At 36.4% G+C, this 16,341-nt stretch overlaps 1 protein-coding gene across 4 annotated transcripts in view; it reads left to right on the top strand.

Moving 5' to 3' along the window:
• Akap200 (A kinase anchor protein 200) overlaps positions 1 to 16,105 on the top strand; it is a 92,718-nt gene extending 76,613 nt beyond the window's left edge. For 3 of the 4 annotated variants that reach the window (XR_010949541.1, XR_010949543.1, XR_010949542.1), the window contains exons 3-5: positions 2,845 to 3,213; positions 3,283 to 5,349; positions 15,870 to 16,105. Coding sequence is in view for 1 of the 4 variants with exons in the window: in XM_067765711.1 (XP_067621812.1) it covers positions 2,845 to 3,213; positions 3,283 to 5,223 (2,310 nt within the window). In the remaining 3 variants the exon portion in view is untranslated. Of the gene's footprint in view, positions 1 to 2,844; positions 3,214 to 3,282; positions 5,738 to 15,869 lie in introns of those variants that run through there. The other variant, XM_067765711.1, reaches the window with a different exon arrangement.
• The last annotated feature ends 236 nt before the right edge of the window (positions 16,106 to 16,341 follow it).

Below are 16,341 nucleotides of genomic sequence, written 5' to 3'. Positions count from 1 at the left end.
TATATGGAAGTCTATATCTATCTCGATTCCTTTATACCTGTACAACCAACCGTTATCTAATCAAAGTTATAATACCCTGTGTACAAGTACAGCTGGGTATAATAAATACAAGGCGTCATAACCGAAGACCAAAATCTCTTCGAGCTTCTTTTCCAATTTGCGTCGTGTTCTCCATTTAGGTTTTCTTACAAATTGGCAGGACAAAGATGTACATGTTTTACGCCAACTCCGAGCGGCATCTGCAAGGCAGAAGAGTTTTCACTGAGAAGCTTTTCAATGCAAAAATACACTTTGAGTGTTTGCCAAATCACTGCCGAAGCGCGACCCCGGTTAGACATACTTTTTTTCTAATTGAAAAAAAAACTTTAATAAATTTTTTATGTTGCTTTGTCCGGGGTATGAACCAAGGTTTTTTGGTGTGGTAGGCGGGCACGCTACCACCACCGCCTTTAGAAACCCTAAAATAACGGACTAGTACAAATTACAGAAATGTATAGCATAACAAAGCTTGTCCTCTAATAAGATTCAAGGGAAAAGCAAAGCCACCATGTTGGGCTAAGAAGCTGAGTCCCAGATTGCAGGTAAGGGAGATTTTTAAAATGGCAAAAGTCGCGTAGAGAGGGGAGCTGGGACGAATATAGGGATCTGTTGAGGCTATAAACGTGAAATCAACAAGTCGGATAAGCGTTTCTCCAGAATGCTTCAGCGAAACGGTGAGACTGAAGAAAGCCCTATCCAAGGGAGAAATAGTCCAGGTATTTAAAAAAAAAAGACCAAAAGGGAATGATCACGTAGTAGTGAAGAATTGTGTAACGACGTCTACACTCCAAATACGCGGTGAGTGACAAATACCAAAATTCAATGGGCGATAAAAACATTTACCAAGCCAAGATCGCTATGTTCAGATGGGATATTTCTTCCCATGTTGCAGATAGCAGTCGGAACGATGTTAGAGAGATTAATTTTTGAGGGTTGCATGAATCTGAACCACGTCCAGCATTCTTAAGGAAAGACTTAGTAATCTTCAAACCGGGTTAAGAGGCTTAGATTATTCACGCATGACTGCCGTAAGAGGCAGGTAAAAGTCACAGATTCGAAGGTTCGAGGAGTCAACAACATCGTTCCTACGACAGTTGGGCTAGTATCAACTGGCTTCTGTACCGGAGCGTACCGTATTAATATCCGACAAAAAACAACCCACATCCGTAAAGCTGCCATAAACAGCAAAAGCATGCCGAGCTTCACCTCCAATTTTCGCTGTGCTTATATGTGCTAGCCTAGAAGGGCCAATATGGTCATATTAAATCGTTACCGAGATGGTCGGGCTAATGGTGCTTGTTTGTTATCGGAATATACAGGATCTACGGTTATGGAAAAAATAGTAGGGACAACTTATTAACAAATATTAAATTATGTCAACAGTACTTCAATATCTTCTTGGAAATGGTGCATCCTTAAAAATAACAGTTAAAGGTTGTTTGCTTACAAAAATATTGTATTTCAGCAATTTGCTTGTTTGCATTTTATGTGCGAAAAACTGTACGAGTCCAAGTTGGCTTATACACTATCCTATCCTTGCAGAAGAAGAAAGCTCACTACCAAGGGAGACACGAGGCCCAGGCCCACAGATCGATGAGCTTTGAAGCAACATAAACGGCTACCTATCTGATCTCTCCACCGACTAAATCATCGGCGACCTTATTTACAACATGGACGTCCCAAATGTCGACCATTTTGAACATCCACGTCAATGGCACTACGCTACCGACTGTCTTACACCCCAAAATCTTGGGTGTGACGTTTGATCAGGATCTACATTTTGGTGAGCACGCAACCGCAATTGGACCAAAAATCCAGAGCCGCAATAAAATCATCAAATCTCATGCTGGCAGTACTTGGGGAAAAGATAAAGAAACACTCATTACCACTTACAAAGCAATTGGCCAGCCGATTGCATGCTACGCGTCCCCGATATGGTCGCCAAGCCTAAAGACTACTCACTGGAAGAAGCTACAGGCCTGCCAAAATACTGCCCTCAGAACCGCCACGGGTTGTCTTCTTATGTCCCCAGAAAACCATCTACATAATGTGGCGAGAATACTCCCCATCAGGGAGAGAAATGAGATGCTAACCAAACAGTTTCTGTTGAACACCCAGACACCTGGGCATCCCAACAGACATCTGATTGATGAGCCAACACCGCCCAGGGGCTTAAGGAGTCATCTCCGTAAGCAGTATGAGAAAATACGGCACCTGAGAACACAGCCGTATGAAGCCAAAAAACACAAGCAGGTCCTCACTGAATTCCACAAACAGGCGTCGAACCTCTATGCCAGGAATTGCTCCATGAATCCTGTACTCAAAGAGCAATACCCAAAACTTGCAGAAAAGGAACGCATACTCCCTAGGGAAACGCGAGTCACTCTAGCTCAACTTCGATCTGGATACTTTAACAGGTTAAACTCTTACCTATCCATGCTTGCAATGTATCCCCACATGACACCAGCCATCTCTTCAACTGTATTGTGGAACCAACGCCCCTAACACCCCTCTCATTATGGTCCACCCCTGTTGAAACAGCAAGTTTCCTTGGACTCCCGTTAGAGGATATTGATGACAATTTGGGATCGGTCGCACCTATTGGATGGAGCGAAGCACCGCTACAACAACAACAACAACAACTGGTGAAATATGTCTTTGCAACCGAACAGTGATGATGATGCGAGACATGCATTCAAAATATTTTATTTTGCGGTTGAGAGTTGAGGCTATATGGGATTTATATTATGTATGTTATTAAAAAATTCAATTTCATAATATCTGCATATTTTTAATATGTTTCAGAAAAAAGAAGGCGATGAACCAGAAAATGATAAAGATTTGACTACTGAAAAAAGTGGTGGCGAGAGTGGTGCACAGGATGGTGGCGGCGATTCTAATACAGGACAATGTAGTGCAAGTACTGTAGAGTCTGTTTCAAAGGACGATGACTCAGCTGCTTCAAAAGACGGTACTAAAACATCTGAAGAAATTTCACCACTTGCCGACGAGACCAACAAAAAACCCAAAAAGGAAAAAGTTAAAAAGAAATGGTCATTCCGCAGCATCTCATTTGGAAAAAAGGATAAACAAAAACCAGCAAAATCCGAAGATGCCGCAACCGAAAATGCGACGACTACAAATGGTGATGGCTCAGCTCACGGCGGCGAAGAGGTTAATTTTATTTTAAACAGATTAGTTAAGGTTTTTCAGTAGCTAATTATCATTATTTTTATTTCATAGACATCTGACAAAAATCAACAAAATGAAACTGCTGCAGACTCCGAAGCAAAGTCATCTAGCGAGAAGCCTGCAGAAAACGGCGATGCCTCCGAGAAGGAAATGAATGGCGACAAAACGTCTACAGCAACTACACCAATCGAAGAACAACCAACTAAGGAAATCGCTTCCAACGAAAATACTACCAACATCACGAATAATACCACCGAAACAACAAGCTCAGCTTTAGCTGAGAATAATACAACTACTGCCACTGAAAATAATCAGACTGAAAAGCAAACTACTACCACTGCCACTAAATTAGCCGTTGAGACTACTGAAAGTTTAACTACTACTATGACTACTGCGAGTAACGGTGCTGCAATTGAAAAGAACGGTACCGAAACGTTAACGGCTGATGAACAGAATGATCATCAAGTAACAGCAAAAGCTGCAAACTTGATAGGTGAAGCGTCAGAAGTTACCGCCGAAAAAATTAAAAGCATTCCAAATATTGCAAACGATATTATTGCCGATAAGAATGGTGTTCATCAAAATGGCATGAGCGCAGATGGTGAAGAACTCGAAAACGAGAACGAGTCCAAATCACAAGTTGAGGTAATATTCCAAACAGATCAAAGTGCCCACTCAGATGATTTATTTACTTTGACCGCTACCGCTACTGCTTCCTCCTCACCCAAAACTACCCCTATTCTAATCCCTGACCCTAACAACACTGATTCGACCAAGATTGAAAATAGCAGCAAATGTGTGATTAGAGATTCAAATGATACAGACAAATTTGAAGAAGCAACTACTGTTGCAGCTGAAAATGCTGCAATTAATGTAGAAGATGTGGCTCTAAAGGCAATCGAACCTGTATCAACATCTATATTCTCCTCAGACACACAAACAATTGAAGTTGTTAATGTTGACACAGGGAACGAAGAACCAACTGAGCCTCAATCTTGTCTAATTGAAAAGAATGCTGATCAAAGACTACCCGAAAAACAATGTGAAGAAGTAAACGAGGATTTAAGTAGAGCAGTAAATGAAATCATAACAGCTCAAGATGAATCCCCGAACCCTCCTCCGCTACCCGTATCGCCTCCACCATCACAGGTGTCGGTTTTTGCATTCAATGACAACAACCAAGCCGTAGAAGAAGAGGAAGAAAGAATTAGTAATACTACTCACACAGATATTATAGCCGAGAGTGTAACATCACAATCAACATCCGAAGTTTTACTAACTGATGCTCACAATGTACCCGATTATTCACAATCTTGCACTGATGGAAAGCTCGTTGATAAAGAAGATGCAACATGTGAGCTTTCCTCCCCCGAATATGATACTAAAACAGGCAACCCTGCGCAAGTTATTCAACAAGAACGTAACATAGATAACATATCTACTGAATCCCTTGAAAATTGTATAACTCCACAAATGGAAGTAGAAAATAATTTCAATGTTGTGACGGCGACCAATCTCACGGTCTTAACACCGTCTGATTCCATTGATGAAAACACTGAAAATGAGCTTATAAAAACGGCCACAGCGGTGGTAAATGAAATTTCAGAAAAGGCTGTAGAACTAATTCAGCAACAAACAGATCTTCAGTTACAGCAGATAGAAGTTGAAGAATCAAATGATGACCTTAAGACTGATAATACAACTATCGAAATTAATTATCATGTGAATGATATTGAAAATAATGAAATTTCTATGCGTTCAAAATGTGATTCTACAGAGGAAGTAATAAACGTAATGGAATCGTTAAATATTAATTGTGAAGATACAAATTTGTTGAAAAATGAAAAATCTTTGGATGAACTAGAATCAAACTTGATTGATTGTATAAAAGCGACTGATAAACATATACTAGTGGAGGAGGAGAAGGAAATTACTACAGATATATGTAGTGAAAGTGTGGTCAGTGTTAATGACGGTAACAATCAAAATTAGTGCGGCGACAGAAAAATAAAAATAAAACATAAAAATTGCAATTAAACAATAAATAAAGCACTTTAAATGATATAAAACAATACGCAAAAGACGAGACAGGAAACATTTGCCGTTTGAGCATCCAAGGTGAATACCAAAATTCCAAACTACAATAAAATAGACTAATCGCATTGTAAAAGGTTTAGAAAAAAATAATGAAAAATAATGTCATTGATTGCTAGAAATATATATACATACATAATAATACATGCATATAAACAAAATTTCGTATGCCAATATGTTGTACGTACTTGCTTCTTCTCTTCGATAAATGATTGCATGTTTCATAGTGCTGGTATTCGTCTAAGTCAAATTGAGTGGCCGATTGATTTCATATGAAAGCGCAATAAATGTTTTAACTTTTGGCCAACAACTTCGTAATGATTTGTCCTCTTTTTTCTCTTCTAAACTGTGCAAAATTGTTTTAAAGTTAAAATAAAGCTATTTCAAGTTGTTTTTATACAAGAAATACTAATTTTCCTGTTTTTTTTTTTATTAAATATGGTTTAAATTACGTGCTTATTATATGCTTTTATTACCAAACCGCAAATAAGTGCTTGAAAATGTTTGAATTACTATGATTTTTAATTCTTGCCAAAAACCATATATATTTACAAGAAAGTTGTTTCGTTGTTATGGAAATTGTCTTCATATTCAGCCCAATTCCAAATATTCTCTCAGAATTTCAGTTCTTTTCTCGTAGTTAGAACAATACTTGGAGGAATAGGACAACAGCATCAAATGGAATTTCGCATTAACGAAGTCTGCTGTTTTGCCAAACGACATTTTATTGCTTGTTGTTGTTGTTGTAGCGATAAAGACACTCCCCAAAGGTATTGGAGTACATATTTTTTGCTCATTTCAACTTTTGTTTAAGAAATTGAAAAGTTAATTTATTGTGGCAAATTGGTTTAAAATATATCATAATTGAACATAAACTATGCCCAGTATTACATATACATATTGTATTGGGACGAAATGAGTAATGAATTGGTTCCGCAGCAACATCAAAGGAAGAGCATAAGAAGAAGGTTACGCGATAATATAAATCCGCTGGAGTTGCCTTCTTCCATTCAACAAAGCATTTTTCTGGCAGACATACCGAATTCAATTCTTCTTTAGCCAGCCGCCAAAACCTGCTGAAAAAATCCTTGCGCAATTCCTGGACGGCATTGCATCAAATTAACTAAGAGCTCTTTCTGTTGCTTATTTATTGACTTGTCAACTTAAAATAAAGAACATCAAGGTATAATATTAGATATGTACTGTGTTTTAGTATCCCTTCAATCACATTCATAATACCTACTTTTCTCTCCCTTAACCGGGTTTGCCTCTTTTCGAGCATTGCTCAAAATATGAGCAAAGAGTGAAGTAAAAAAACTCCCAACGATTTTTTTGTTTAGAATACGAGGAATGGGAGAAGCGAAAAAACTCGCAAGTAATTTTTGTTTAGAATTGGGCTGATTAAGTAACGCAGACATTTAGACAACTTTATTCATGATAGACAAGCTTGTTAATTTTAATCAACAATGTAATGTAACATTTGGCGCTTTCAGCTGACACAAATTTTATTATAAGTATGTTGAAATGATCAGGATGACGAGCTTAGTTCGCCGAACCAGACCAGCCGGTCCATTTTGGAGTATCTAATGGAATTCTGTGAGCTGATGTATTTGGATGACCCATTAATCGTTTGCCGGAACCGACCGCATATATCCCCCATAAAACCGGTTTTTCGCATAAGAGGGTTTTCGTAACTTCTTCCTCATTTTGTTATCTATAAGCTTTCTTACGTAAGACATACATTGTTATCTGAAAAATGTCAAGATCGGTCATGTAGTATGTGATATATAACCTATGCATCTCGACCGTTCAAATTAGAGGTCTAATACCATTTTTTACGCATATCAACAGTTAGAAGCTTGAAAATATTTCAGATGCCTACATAAATGGCATACGCACAACTGAGTTAACGTCTTTTCTTGTTTTAGCTATGGAAGGCTCAAAAAAATCTCAGAGCAATGATTTTTTTGAGGGCGTGAAAACATTAGAAAAAAGATTGTATAATATGTCAGAAAAAGTGTTGAAATAAAGGAATTGCACCATAAGAAAATGGTTGGACTTTAAGATTTTGTTGCGCCTTCCATGGCTACAGAGCTATGAAAAAGTACTAGTTTAGTTGATTAAACATGTCAAGGTTTGTCTATCACCAATAAAATATCACTTTCTAGGAAGTGAGTTGTACCAAAATTCGCGGTACTTAGATATGTATATACATACATTTATATGTTGATTTAGTTTATTTATGAGAAGAGTTCCAACATTTGGTGCAATTTTTTTTTCAAATCGGTCGGTCAACTCATTCATCTCAAAATTGTTACTAACAATGGTTTTAGAAGATTTAGAACGCAACAAATAGCAGCTCCTCAACAGCCGGTTTAACGGAAGCAAATTAAGCGAAAACTTTTGTTCCTTAGTTTGGTTTTTTTTATACAAAATTCAATTATAAAATTGTTTTTTATTAAAATTTCCCTTGTAAAGCTCGTCTTAAAATGTTTAAAATTTTTTTAATTACAACCAAAATGTGACGGACAAGAGACCACATCACCCCCATTTCCGCTGGATTAAAAGACCAATAACCTAACTGAAAATGTGTCTATACAGTTTTACTTTAAACGTTTTTCTAATCAAATCATATATAAAATAAAGGATACAGAAAGCAAGGATAAGCATTATGGTTTGAGGTAAAATAGGGAAAAGAGCTTAACAGGAAGAGTAAGAATTACAAAAGATAAGAGCAGTTGTGAAAGTTCGACTTAGATAAAGGATAGAGCAGGAAAAGTAAGAGTAAAAGGGTGAAGATTAACGGAAGAATAAAAGGAAAAGTGAAGTTGAGTAAGGCGATTAAGGTAAAGTCGAGAAACGCAGAACGGAGAGAAAATAGAGGGGAGAGAAGAGGGTGTGGCAAAAGTGAGGCAGGTGGATAGATATAAAAAAATTAGAAAACGTCGGATTTTATCATAAGGCTAGAAGTATATCTTCACCTTTTAAACGTTTCCCGGTTATCCAGGACATACTTATTTATTTTTTTTTTTATTTTCCGACAGGGTGGAAAAATTATGTATATTGGAACGATTTTCCGTCATCCTTTGTCAAATTTGGTTTCGGCGTTGTGCCATCATCAGTGTCGATTTTCGTTCTGATCTGTTGTGTTCGTAGGTACATGAACAGGTATTGTCAAAATTGATGCTTGTGTATATTTGGGTATGTGTATGTGCTGTGTGCTCATTCAGAACCGAGGGTGGGTTTTACTGATCGATTTGTGTGGCTGACTGTGGCAGGTAAAAGTCCGTGACTTTAGTCGTTTGACCTTCTTTGTGGGTTTGTTGTTTTGATGCGTTAATTGTTTTGTATTTATTTGTTGTGTGTTTGTCTGTTGTACCTGTGTGATTACTTTGTTCCTTGTAAACAAGTTTTAAAGGCTCGAATATTGTGTAAGAAATTGTGCTTATCTGTTGTTGTTGTTATACTTTGAAAGCAAAGAATCGAACGCATACGCATATAAGCAAACGCAATCGCAAACACAATTGTGTTTATCTGTTCGTTTATTATTCTACCGTCGAATGTTTTCTGTTTGTAGATTTCGGGCTTCTTTTTCAGTTCTTTGTTTTTGGAAGCATCGGTGATGCAAACCCTCTGCTGCTATAAATTTGTACACCATTCACCTCTTAACGCTTTGTTTGTGTATGTAGGTTGGGTCCTGGGACCATATGCCGTCAATCTCGAGTTTTTGTATTACAAGCCTCCTAGATGATACTCCTCACCTTCATGATGTCGATCATCTCATTCAAGTCAATGCTCTAACTCGCTCTATTCATTTCAATTGACTACAACTTTTTCATATTGTAACGATTTTAGAGAAATTCCGCTTATTTCTAACCTTCTGCAAACGTTCGAATCGCTAAATTGTCGAATAAATAACTCCAATATTCAATAATGCAAAATGTTCTTTATTAGACTACTTTAAGGTACTTCACAATAACACTTATACTTCACAACTAATCGCGGGTTTAAATCAAACTGATTACTTACTCAGCTTGTGCTGCTTTTATACTCTCTGTTGCCTTATCCACATACTTCTCCAAATGTCTCCTTTTAGAATCTACTACTTGGTTACCAGCTATATGCATGTGTATTTGTAGTTTATAGCCTCTCGCGTAACCATATGCGAGTGTATAAGTGAGTACTACTTCGGCTGATGATTACATGTGTTTGTATCTCTCCGTTGCCTTGTATGTATGTGTGTAGATGATAATTGGTTTGTTTACGTACATACCGGTTGCTGCTTAGTGATGGTAGTATCGCTTAGTGATACTAATATTCGTCACAATATCCTCTCACCACCTCGTTCTGGCGCAATTAAATAATGGCCACTGAATTAACGCCTGGTAAATGCAAGTAATGATCCATTAATCCACCACGCTTCACAGCTGATACCAAACCACGGATCGAGTGTATTATTTGATTCATCGGTAAACAAAACTACTAACTACTCTAAGCGAAGTTTGCGGTTTATCATAGCGTATATAGACAATGGTTGAAAGCCTCAAAGCTCTTTGAACTGTTCTTGTATGTGCACACTTGCCGAATGAGGTTGCTACATATATCTTTGTCTAATTTTTGAGCAGAAACTTTTAGATTTTGGTTACTTCTTTCAAAATTAAGCAGACGTCTTTGGAATATAGTTTGTGCTCGCACAGCCACTACACCGCTTCTTATTTTCGGTCGAACCACTATTTTCAAAACTTTTTACAATCGTCTGTACTGTTGCTCGACTTAAGTTAACAATTTTTGAAGTTTCGTCATATGAATTTTTTCTTTTCTGTGCTGTAAAACCAAATTTGTTACTTCGATCATTTTTTCTTTTCTAGGAGACGTTGTTGGTGTTGAAGTGTTCAAATCAAACAAATAATCAATATAAACATACAAAGCAGCAAACATAATAAATGGTATCAACTGCCACAGCATATTAGAATGCAAGCTAGGAAACTGGTTCTGTATATAAACTTTTTTCAATAATAAAATTACTTTTTCTCGCCTTAACTTGGATTTGTTTTAGGTAATATATCCAGTAGTGTCCAATGGACACGACCGCATTTTAGAATAAAAAATAATAATTTTGACACATGTCAAAAGCAAGCCGGAGAGTATTCCTGTGAAGAGTTTTTCGGGAAAAGCACCTGGGAAAGAAAAGAGGGAAGGAGAAAGAGACTGATAAAGAGATAGAGTTAGACGAAGATAGAGATGGATGAAGCGGAAAAGCTGGGGGGGAAAAAGCGAAGCAGAAAAGAGAAAAGCAGAGAGAGGAGAGAAGAAAAGGGGCAGAGAGGGTTAGTGAGAGTAAGAGGTAAAAACTTCTTTAAAATTATGCTGATAGACCAAAAATAGGACAGATCAACGTCTGCCGCGTCTTCAATTATTATTATACATAAATAGATTTCGGAATTTCTGTTGATAATGATCATGTGAAACTTTACGTTCGTAACTCAAACAACGTTTTCAAATCTCACAATCCGGTTTTGTTGTCCTTGCACATTGATAAAGCATAAGCGAGTCACAAATATAATTCTCTTCGGCAAAGCAAAAAATTACGTATTTTGAAAACATCTCAAACTTCAACCCGTACATTTTTATGCAGTCTTTTTTTTTTAGTTTGACGGGAACATATTGTGGGCTTAATAAATTACAAATAATCTTAATAATTCACTAACTATATTTCAAATGTAATGGAAGATTGATTGACGCCTGTCGAAAAAAAGAAATTCAAGGAACTTAGTATGCTGGATTAACCTTTAATATCTTCTATATGAGCCAAAGAATTGGATCAATATTTAGTGTAGTAGATGACTGTATGTGCTGCTTTCGATTGACATCCATACAATTATCATAGGTAAAAGTTTTCTTATTTGCTCTTGATTGACACATCTGCGGAAAGACCCATAAACTGTTTTTATTGCTTACATATATGCACCGTTCACGCTAAATCTGTACACTCTTAATGGGTGGAATTAGTACCCATGGCTTTAGAATTGATCAAAAATTATGTGTTGGAGTTTTCAGTTTGATGGCTCAACCGGCGAGCGAATACCAAAATCGTAAATTAATTCTAAACAATTTTATATCGAATCCTACTTGGTCGGGTTCAAAAATCGCAGAAACATTGAAATTTTCAGAACAACAGTATGTAGTGTAATAAATCCACGCGAAAGAACAATTTGCCCCCCAGCGGGTTAGAGGGTCAGCATATACCCGCGGTAGGTATGCCTGTCGTAAGAGGCGACTAAAATGCCAGATTCAAGGGGCTGTGTAGCGCAACCCTTCAGGTTGCCAGCGCAATATATAGCTTCTCCAAACCCAATTGTCAACCTCACCTATCCGCGGCGAATCCTGTTTCACTAACAGACGAGGCTCTGGCGACCCCAAGCTCCTCAAGGAACTTGGGGTGGGGAGGGAGGGATGACCTGAAGGTTTAACGTGGCCACATAAATCGTTCCCAAGATGGTTGGGCTAGCACTTTAATGATGCTGTGTTACCGGAGCGTACCGGATCTGTATCCGGCAAAGGACCATCACATCGATAACACTCCCCAAAGCCTTCGGGGAGCAACCTTATCGCTACAACAACAACAACAAAGAACAATTTGCATAGAAAAATATAAAAATTATATGTAAAAGGAAGAACTCGGGACCGAGTACTAGTGAAGAAGATACTCATCTCAATTAAGAAAAATGCAGGATTGTTAGACAACGCTCGGGCGAAAAAAGTGGTACTGTAAGTACAGCCAGACGTTTACGATACGATGCAGGCGTCAAAACCTATCGCGTAATAGAATACCCAAGTAGAACGAAAAAAACAGAATAATGGAACGAAATGCGTGTGCGAAAGTTATATGATCTGGTTTTGACAAAGTTGTTTGACAAAGGCTGTATTATTATGGATGATGAAACTTATGTGAAACGCGACTGCAATCAACTGCCTGGTCAAAAGTTTTAGTGGCAAATAAGCGAGGGAATGTAATTTCCAAATACAATTATAAAAAGGTATAATTCGTAAAAAACAGTACTGATTTGTGATGTCAATGATATGATTTAATCATTTTGAATTGTGAAAAAATTATCTATTTGTAATATTGGATTTTTGTTATTGATTAATTTTAGATTTATATTTTTTTTTTATTTATTTAATTATATTTATTTTTTGGAGTGAGAAATTATTAAATTAAATTCTTTCTAGAATTGTTATAACTTCTTTATTTGATTGAATAAGATTATTATTATGTTCCTGTGGTTTAAAAGTCGTGCCTTTGTGACATCGTCGACAATGACCTCGCATATTTATATCAAAGAATGGCTTTTATAAGACATCACAAGTCTTTTTATTATATCATGGCCAGACTTAGCCATCATTCATTACTCTACCGCTGCTATGAATTGGTACCGAAGCAATGGCATGAAACTTCTACCAAACCATAAGTTCACCTAATTGCCCCCAGCTTCGCCCAATTAAAAAGTTTTAGGTAATGACCAAATACAGTTTTAGAAGAAGCGACAAGACTAAAAAAATTTGAATTATTGTCACCTTTTTGGAACCGACATGCGGCTAATGTGGAAAGAAAAACTGTTCAGAAACTCTTGTCTTCTATTAAGAAGAATGATCGTAGATTTCTACAAATTGAAGATGTTTAATATAATCATTAATGAAAATAATAGTTTAATAAATAGTATTAAGATCCGGGTTCGAATCGGGCTCAAGGCCTAACAATAATTAGTTTATCATTATTATTTGGCAGTTGTTTGAATTTTTTTTTCTTCTATTCTAAATTTAAAAATTTTGTCATTTAAGAAAAAATTTAACATAACAATAATAATAATAAAATAATTATTGTTAGGCCTTGAGCTTGATTCGAACTCGCGATCTTACAAAAAATTGTCAATAGTATTGTGACGAATATTAGTATCACTAAACGATACTACCATCACTAAGCCGATACTAAGCAGTATGTACGTAAACAAATCAATCATCATCTACACACATACATACATGGCAACGGAGAGAAACTAATAAACACAAGTAATCATCAGCCGAAGTAGTACTCTCATATACACACGCATATGCCTATGCGAGAGGCTATAAACTACAAATACAAACGCATATAGCTGGTAACCAAGTAGAAGATTCTAGAAGAAGAAACGTCTAGACATTTGGACAAGGCAACAGTCAGTTTGATTTAAGCACGCCATTGGTTGTGAAGTACTCTCAAAGTAGTCTAATAAAGACCATTTTGCATTATTGAATATTGGAGTTATTTATTCAACAGTTTAGCGATTCGAACGTTAGCAGAAGGTGTAAAATAAGCGAAGTTTCACTAAATTCGGTACAGTATTAAATAAAACATATGTACAACACTTTTTGTGTTTAATAAGGTATTACGGAATTATGGCGTAGTTTCTGTGTATAGATTTAGAGTGAACGATGCATTATAAGTATTTATAAGAACGATAACAAACAAACAAAAATGTACAGAACTATAAAAAATTAAATAATTTATTCATGTCTCAGGAGCTAATTCCCCGCTCTGTTAGTTTCATACAAATAAGATCTTTTCTTTGGGATGCTTCACGCACAACAAGAATCCGTGGTCAGAAATGTATCACGGATACAATTTTAATCCCACAACGGTATATTGGAGCCACCCTGTCAATGCAGAAAGGTGCTTTTTGCAAAAATACAATGGATTCGCACTTCCGTTTTCCGAGAGGTCCGGGTCATTTTTTTGTCCCTTCTCCGCCTTCGAACTTTTGATACAAAAGTCCATACGCGTCTTTTGACAAATATGCCGTTATTTTTATACGCGTATTATAGCAGTCGATCGCTGTTATAGACTTTTATCGTAATTGCGCCATGGGTATTTTGTGTTATTAAAAAAATGTGAAAATGTTTTGCTTCTTTGTTTATTATTTAAGCAATTTAATGGATAAATATATGTTGTTGCTTTCTCACTTTTTTGTTTAACCATATTTTTATACTTACATACATACATACCTACATAAACTTTTATTGGACACAATTATGATAAATCATTATTTGGAAGTCACAAATCGTTTGCCACACCCACCTGTACGCCTTAAAACAAAGCTTTGCACCAATGCAATTACACGAAACATAAAGTGAGGAATATCTAAATTGTGCTGTTATTCGCTCATTTGCTCTCTACTATTTCATCGTCTTATATTAATTTTAATACATAAAATAATCTTGTGCTAACTATTGATTAGTTCAAAGCTCCTCAGAGTCGCCCTTTACCTTTACATTTTTAACTTTTGTAGGCCTAACAATTCAAAATTCATTCATATATATTATTCATCTAATCGAATTGCTATTATGCTTTTTTTATATTAATGGCGAAATTGATAACAAAAAAATGTATGTGTACAATAGAGGAATTCTCTTTCAAATGGACCACCCGCTTCCTAATTTCCTTTTATGATAAAAAATGGTTGATCGAATACTCGCTCGGTAGTCCTAAAAATTTCGAAAATACTGATTTGGACAAAGTTCTTAAATATAGAATTTTTTTTTATTATATTTTACGAAAAAAAAAAACATTTTTTGTGGAAACACATTTACATTAACGTTATTCAGACCTGGGCCCGTATCGTGTTATACCAAGGCGAATTCAGTACCAGGTGTTGTTATCCCAACAGCTGATTGTTTCTTCTTGATTATTTTCCATGCAACGCTTTACGCAACAATATGTCAGTTAATCGAAATCAATTAAAATTTTCTTTTAACTTGACATTCTTTTGGGCGAATTGGTTGAAATCGCTTTGCCACCACCTGGTATGGATTCGCCTTATGTTATACGATACCGGATGAAAAACCATTTTCACTCAAATGATAAATACGAAACTGTCAAACTATTTAGAAAACTTATAGCAAATTATGCATCTAATTTGTAAGCTAAAAAATGTGAATTGTACGATTCACCAGTTAAGAGCTATTGGGATTTAAAAAATAGGTTTCGATCACGTATCGTAAAACACCATACGGGCCAAGACGAATCTATACCAAGTGGTGGCAAACCGATTTCAACCAATTCGCCGTGCAGAAGAATGTCAAATCAAAAGAAACATTTCATTGATTTCAATTAACTGACATATTGTTGTACAAGGCGTTGTTTGGAAAAGAATCAAGAAGAAGCAATCAGCTGTTGGGATAACAACACCTGGTACTGAATTCGCATTGATACGGGCCCTGGCTTGTTAACTCGTTAGTCGGCAATTGGTAGATTTTTTTTGTTTTTATAAATTTTAAAAGCATGACTAACGAACGTTGTGGAATGCCACAATTGTTGCTTTTATTTTAGATTTTTGTGTACCGCAAAATAAACTGGGCGCGGGTGCGATCAATTTGGCAAAGAATTTCCGTTGTACCTATAGTTTTGTATACACATATATGTATACATAATTATACATACATATGCACACTATGGTTTTTAGTATACAATTTGCATTTTGTTTTGTTTCTTTTTTAATATAATTCTGCAGGATATTACTAACGCTAAGGATCTAAAGGAGAGTGCTGCGGTGGATGTCACAACACAGGATCTTCCCGTTATATGCGAATAATCCTACTCATAATTATATTATATAAAGAAAAAAAAGAAAAAACAAGAAAATACATTTTTAACATTTACATATTTTAATCATTTTGTACAACTTCATATCCCTAATCCAAGATTATATGCAAAATAAAGTATACACAAAATTTCTAAAAAGAAAAACATTATCTATATGTATTTATATTTATTAGGGATGTAACGGCGCTTCCCAAGGCAGCCGGTTCTACGTACCGGAGCGACTCGGGATTTTTCCCGACTAAGTGCTGTCATTTCAGTGTAACCCCATTTAATTCGTTGCGTCTCTCCCGTCAGCCTCCCAGTAGATCTTTGCAGCGGGACTGCATCATATTCTCCTGCTCCGGGAAGGTATCGAACCCAATCCGGGACCCCTATTCTTG

Source organism: Eurosta solidaginis, chromosome 2 (assembly GCF_040869045.1).
Source record: "Eurosta solidaginis isolate ZX-2024a chromosome 2, ASM4086904v1, whole genome shotgun sequence".
Lineage (NCBI taxonomy): Eukaryota > Metazoa > Arthropoda > Insecta > Diptera > Tephritidae > Eurosta > Eurosta solidaginis.
Note: the sequence above shows the minus strand (reverse complement) of the source record. Positions and strands in the feature narration are given on the sequence as shown.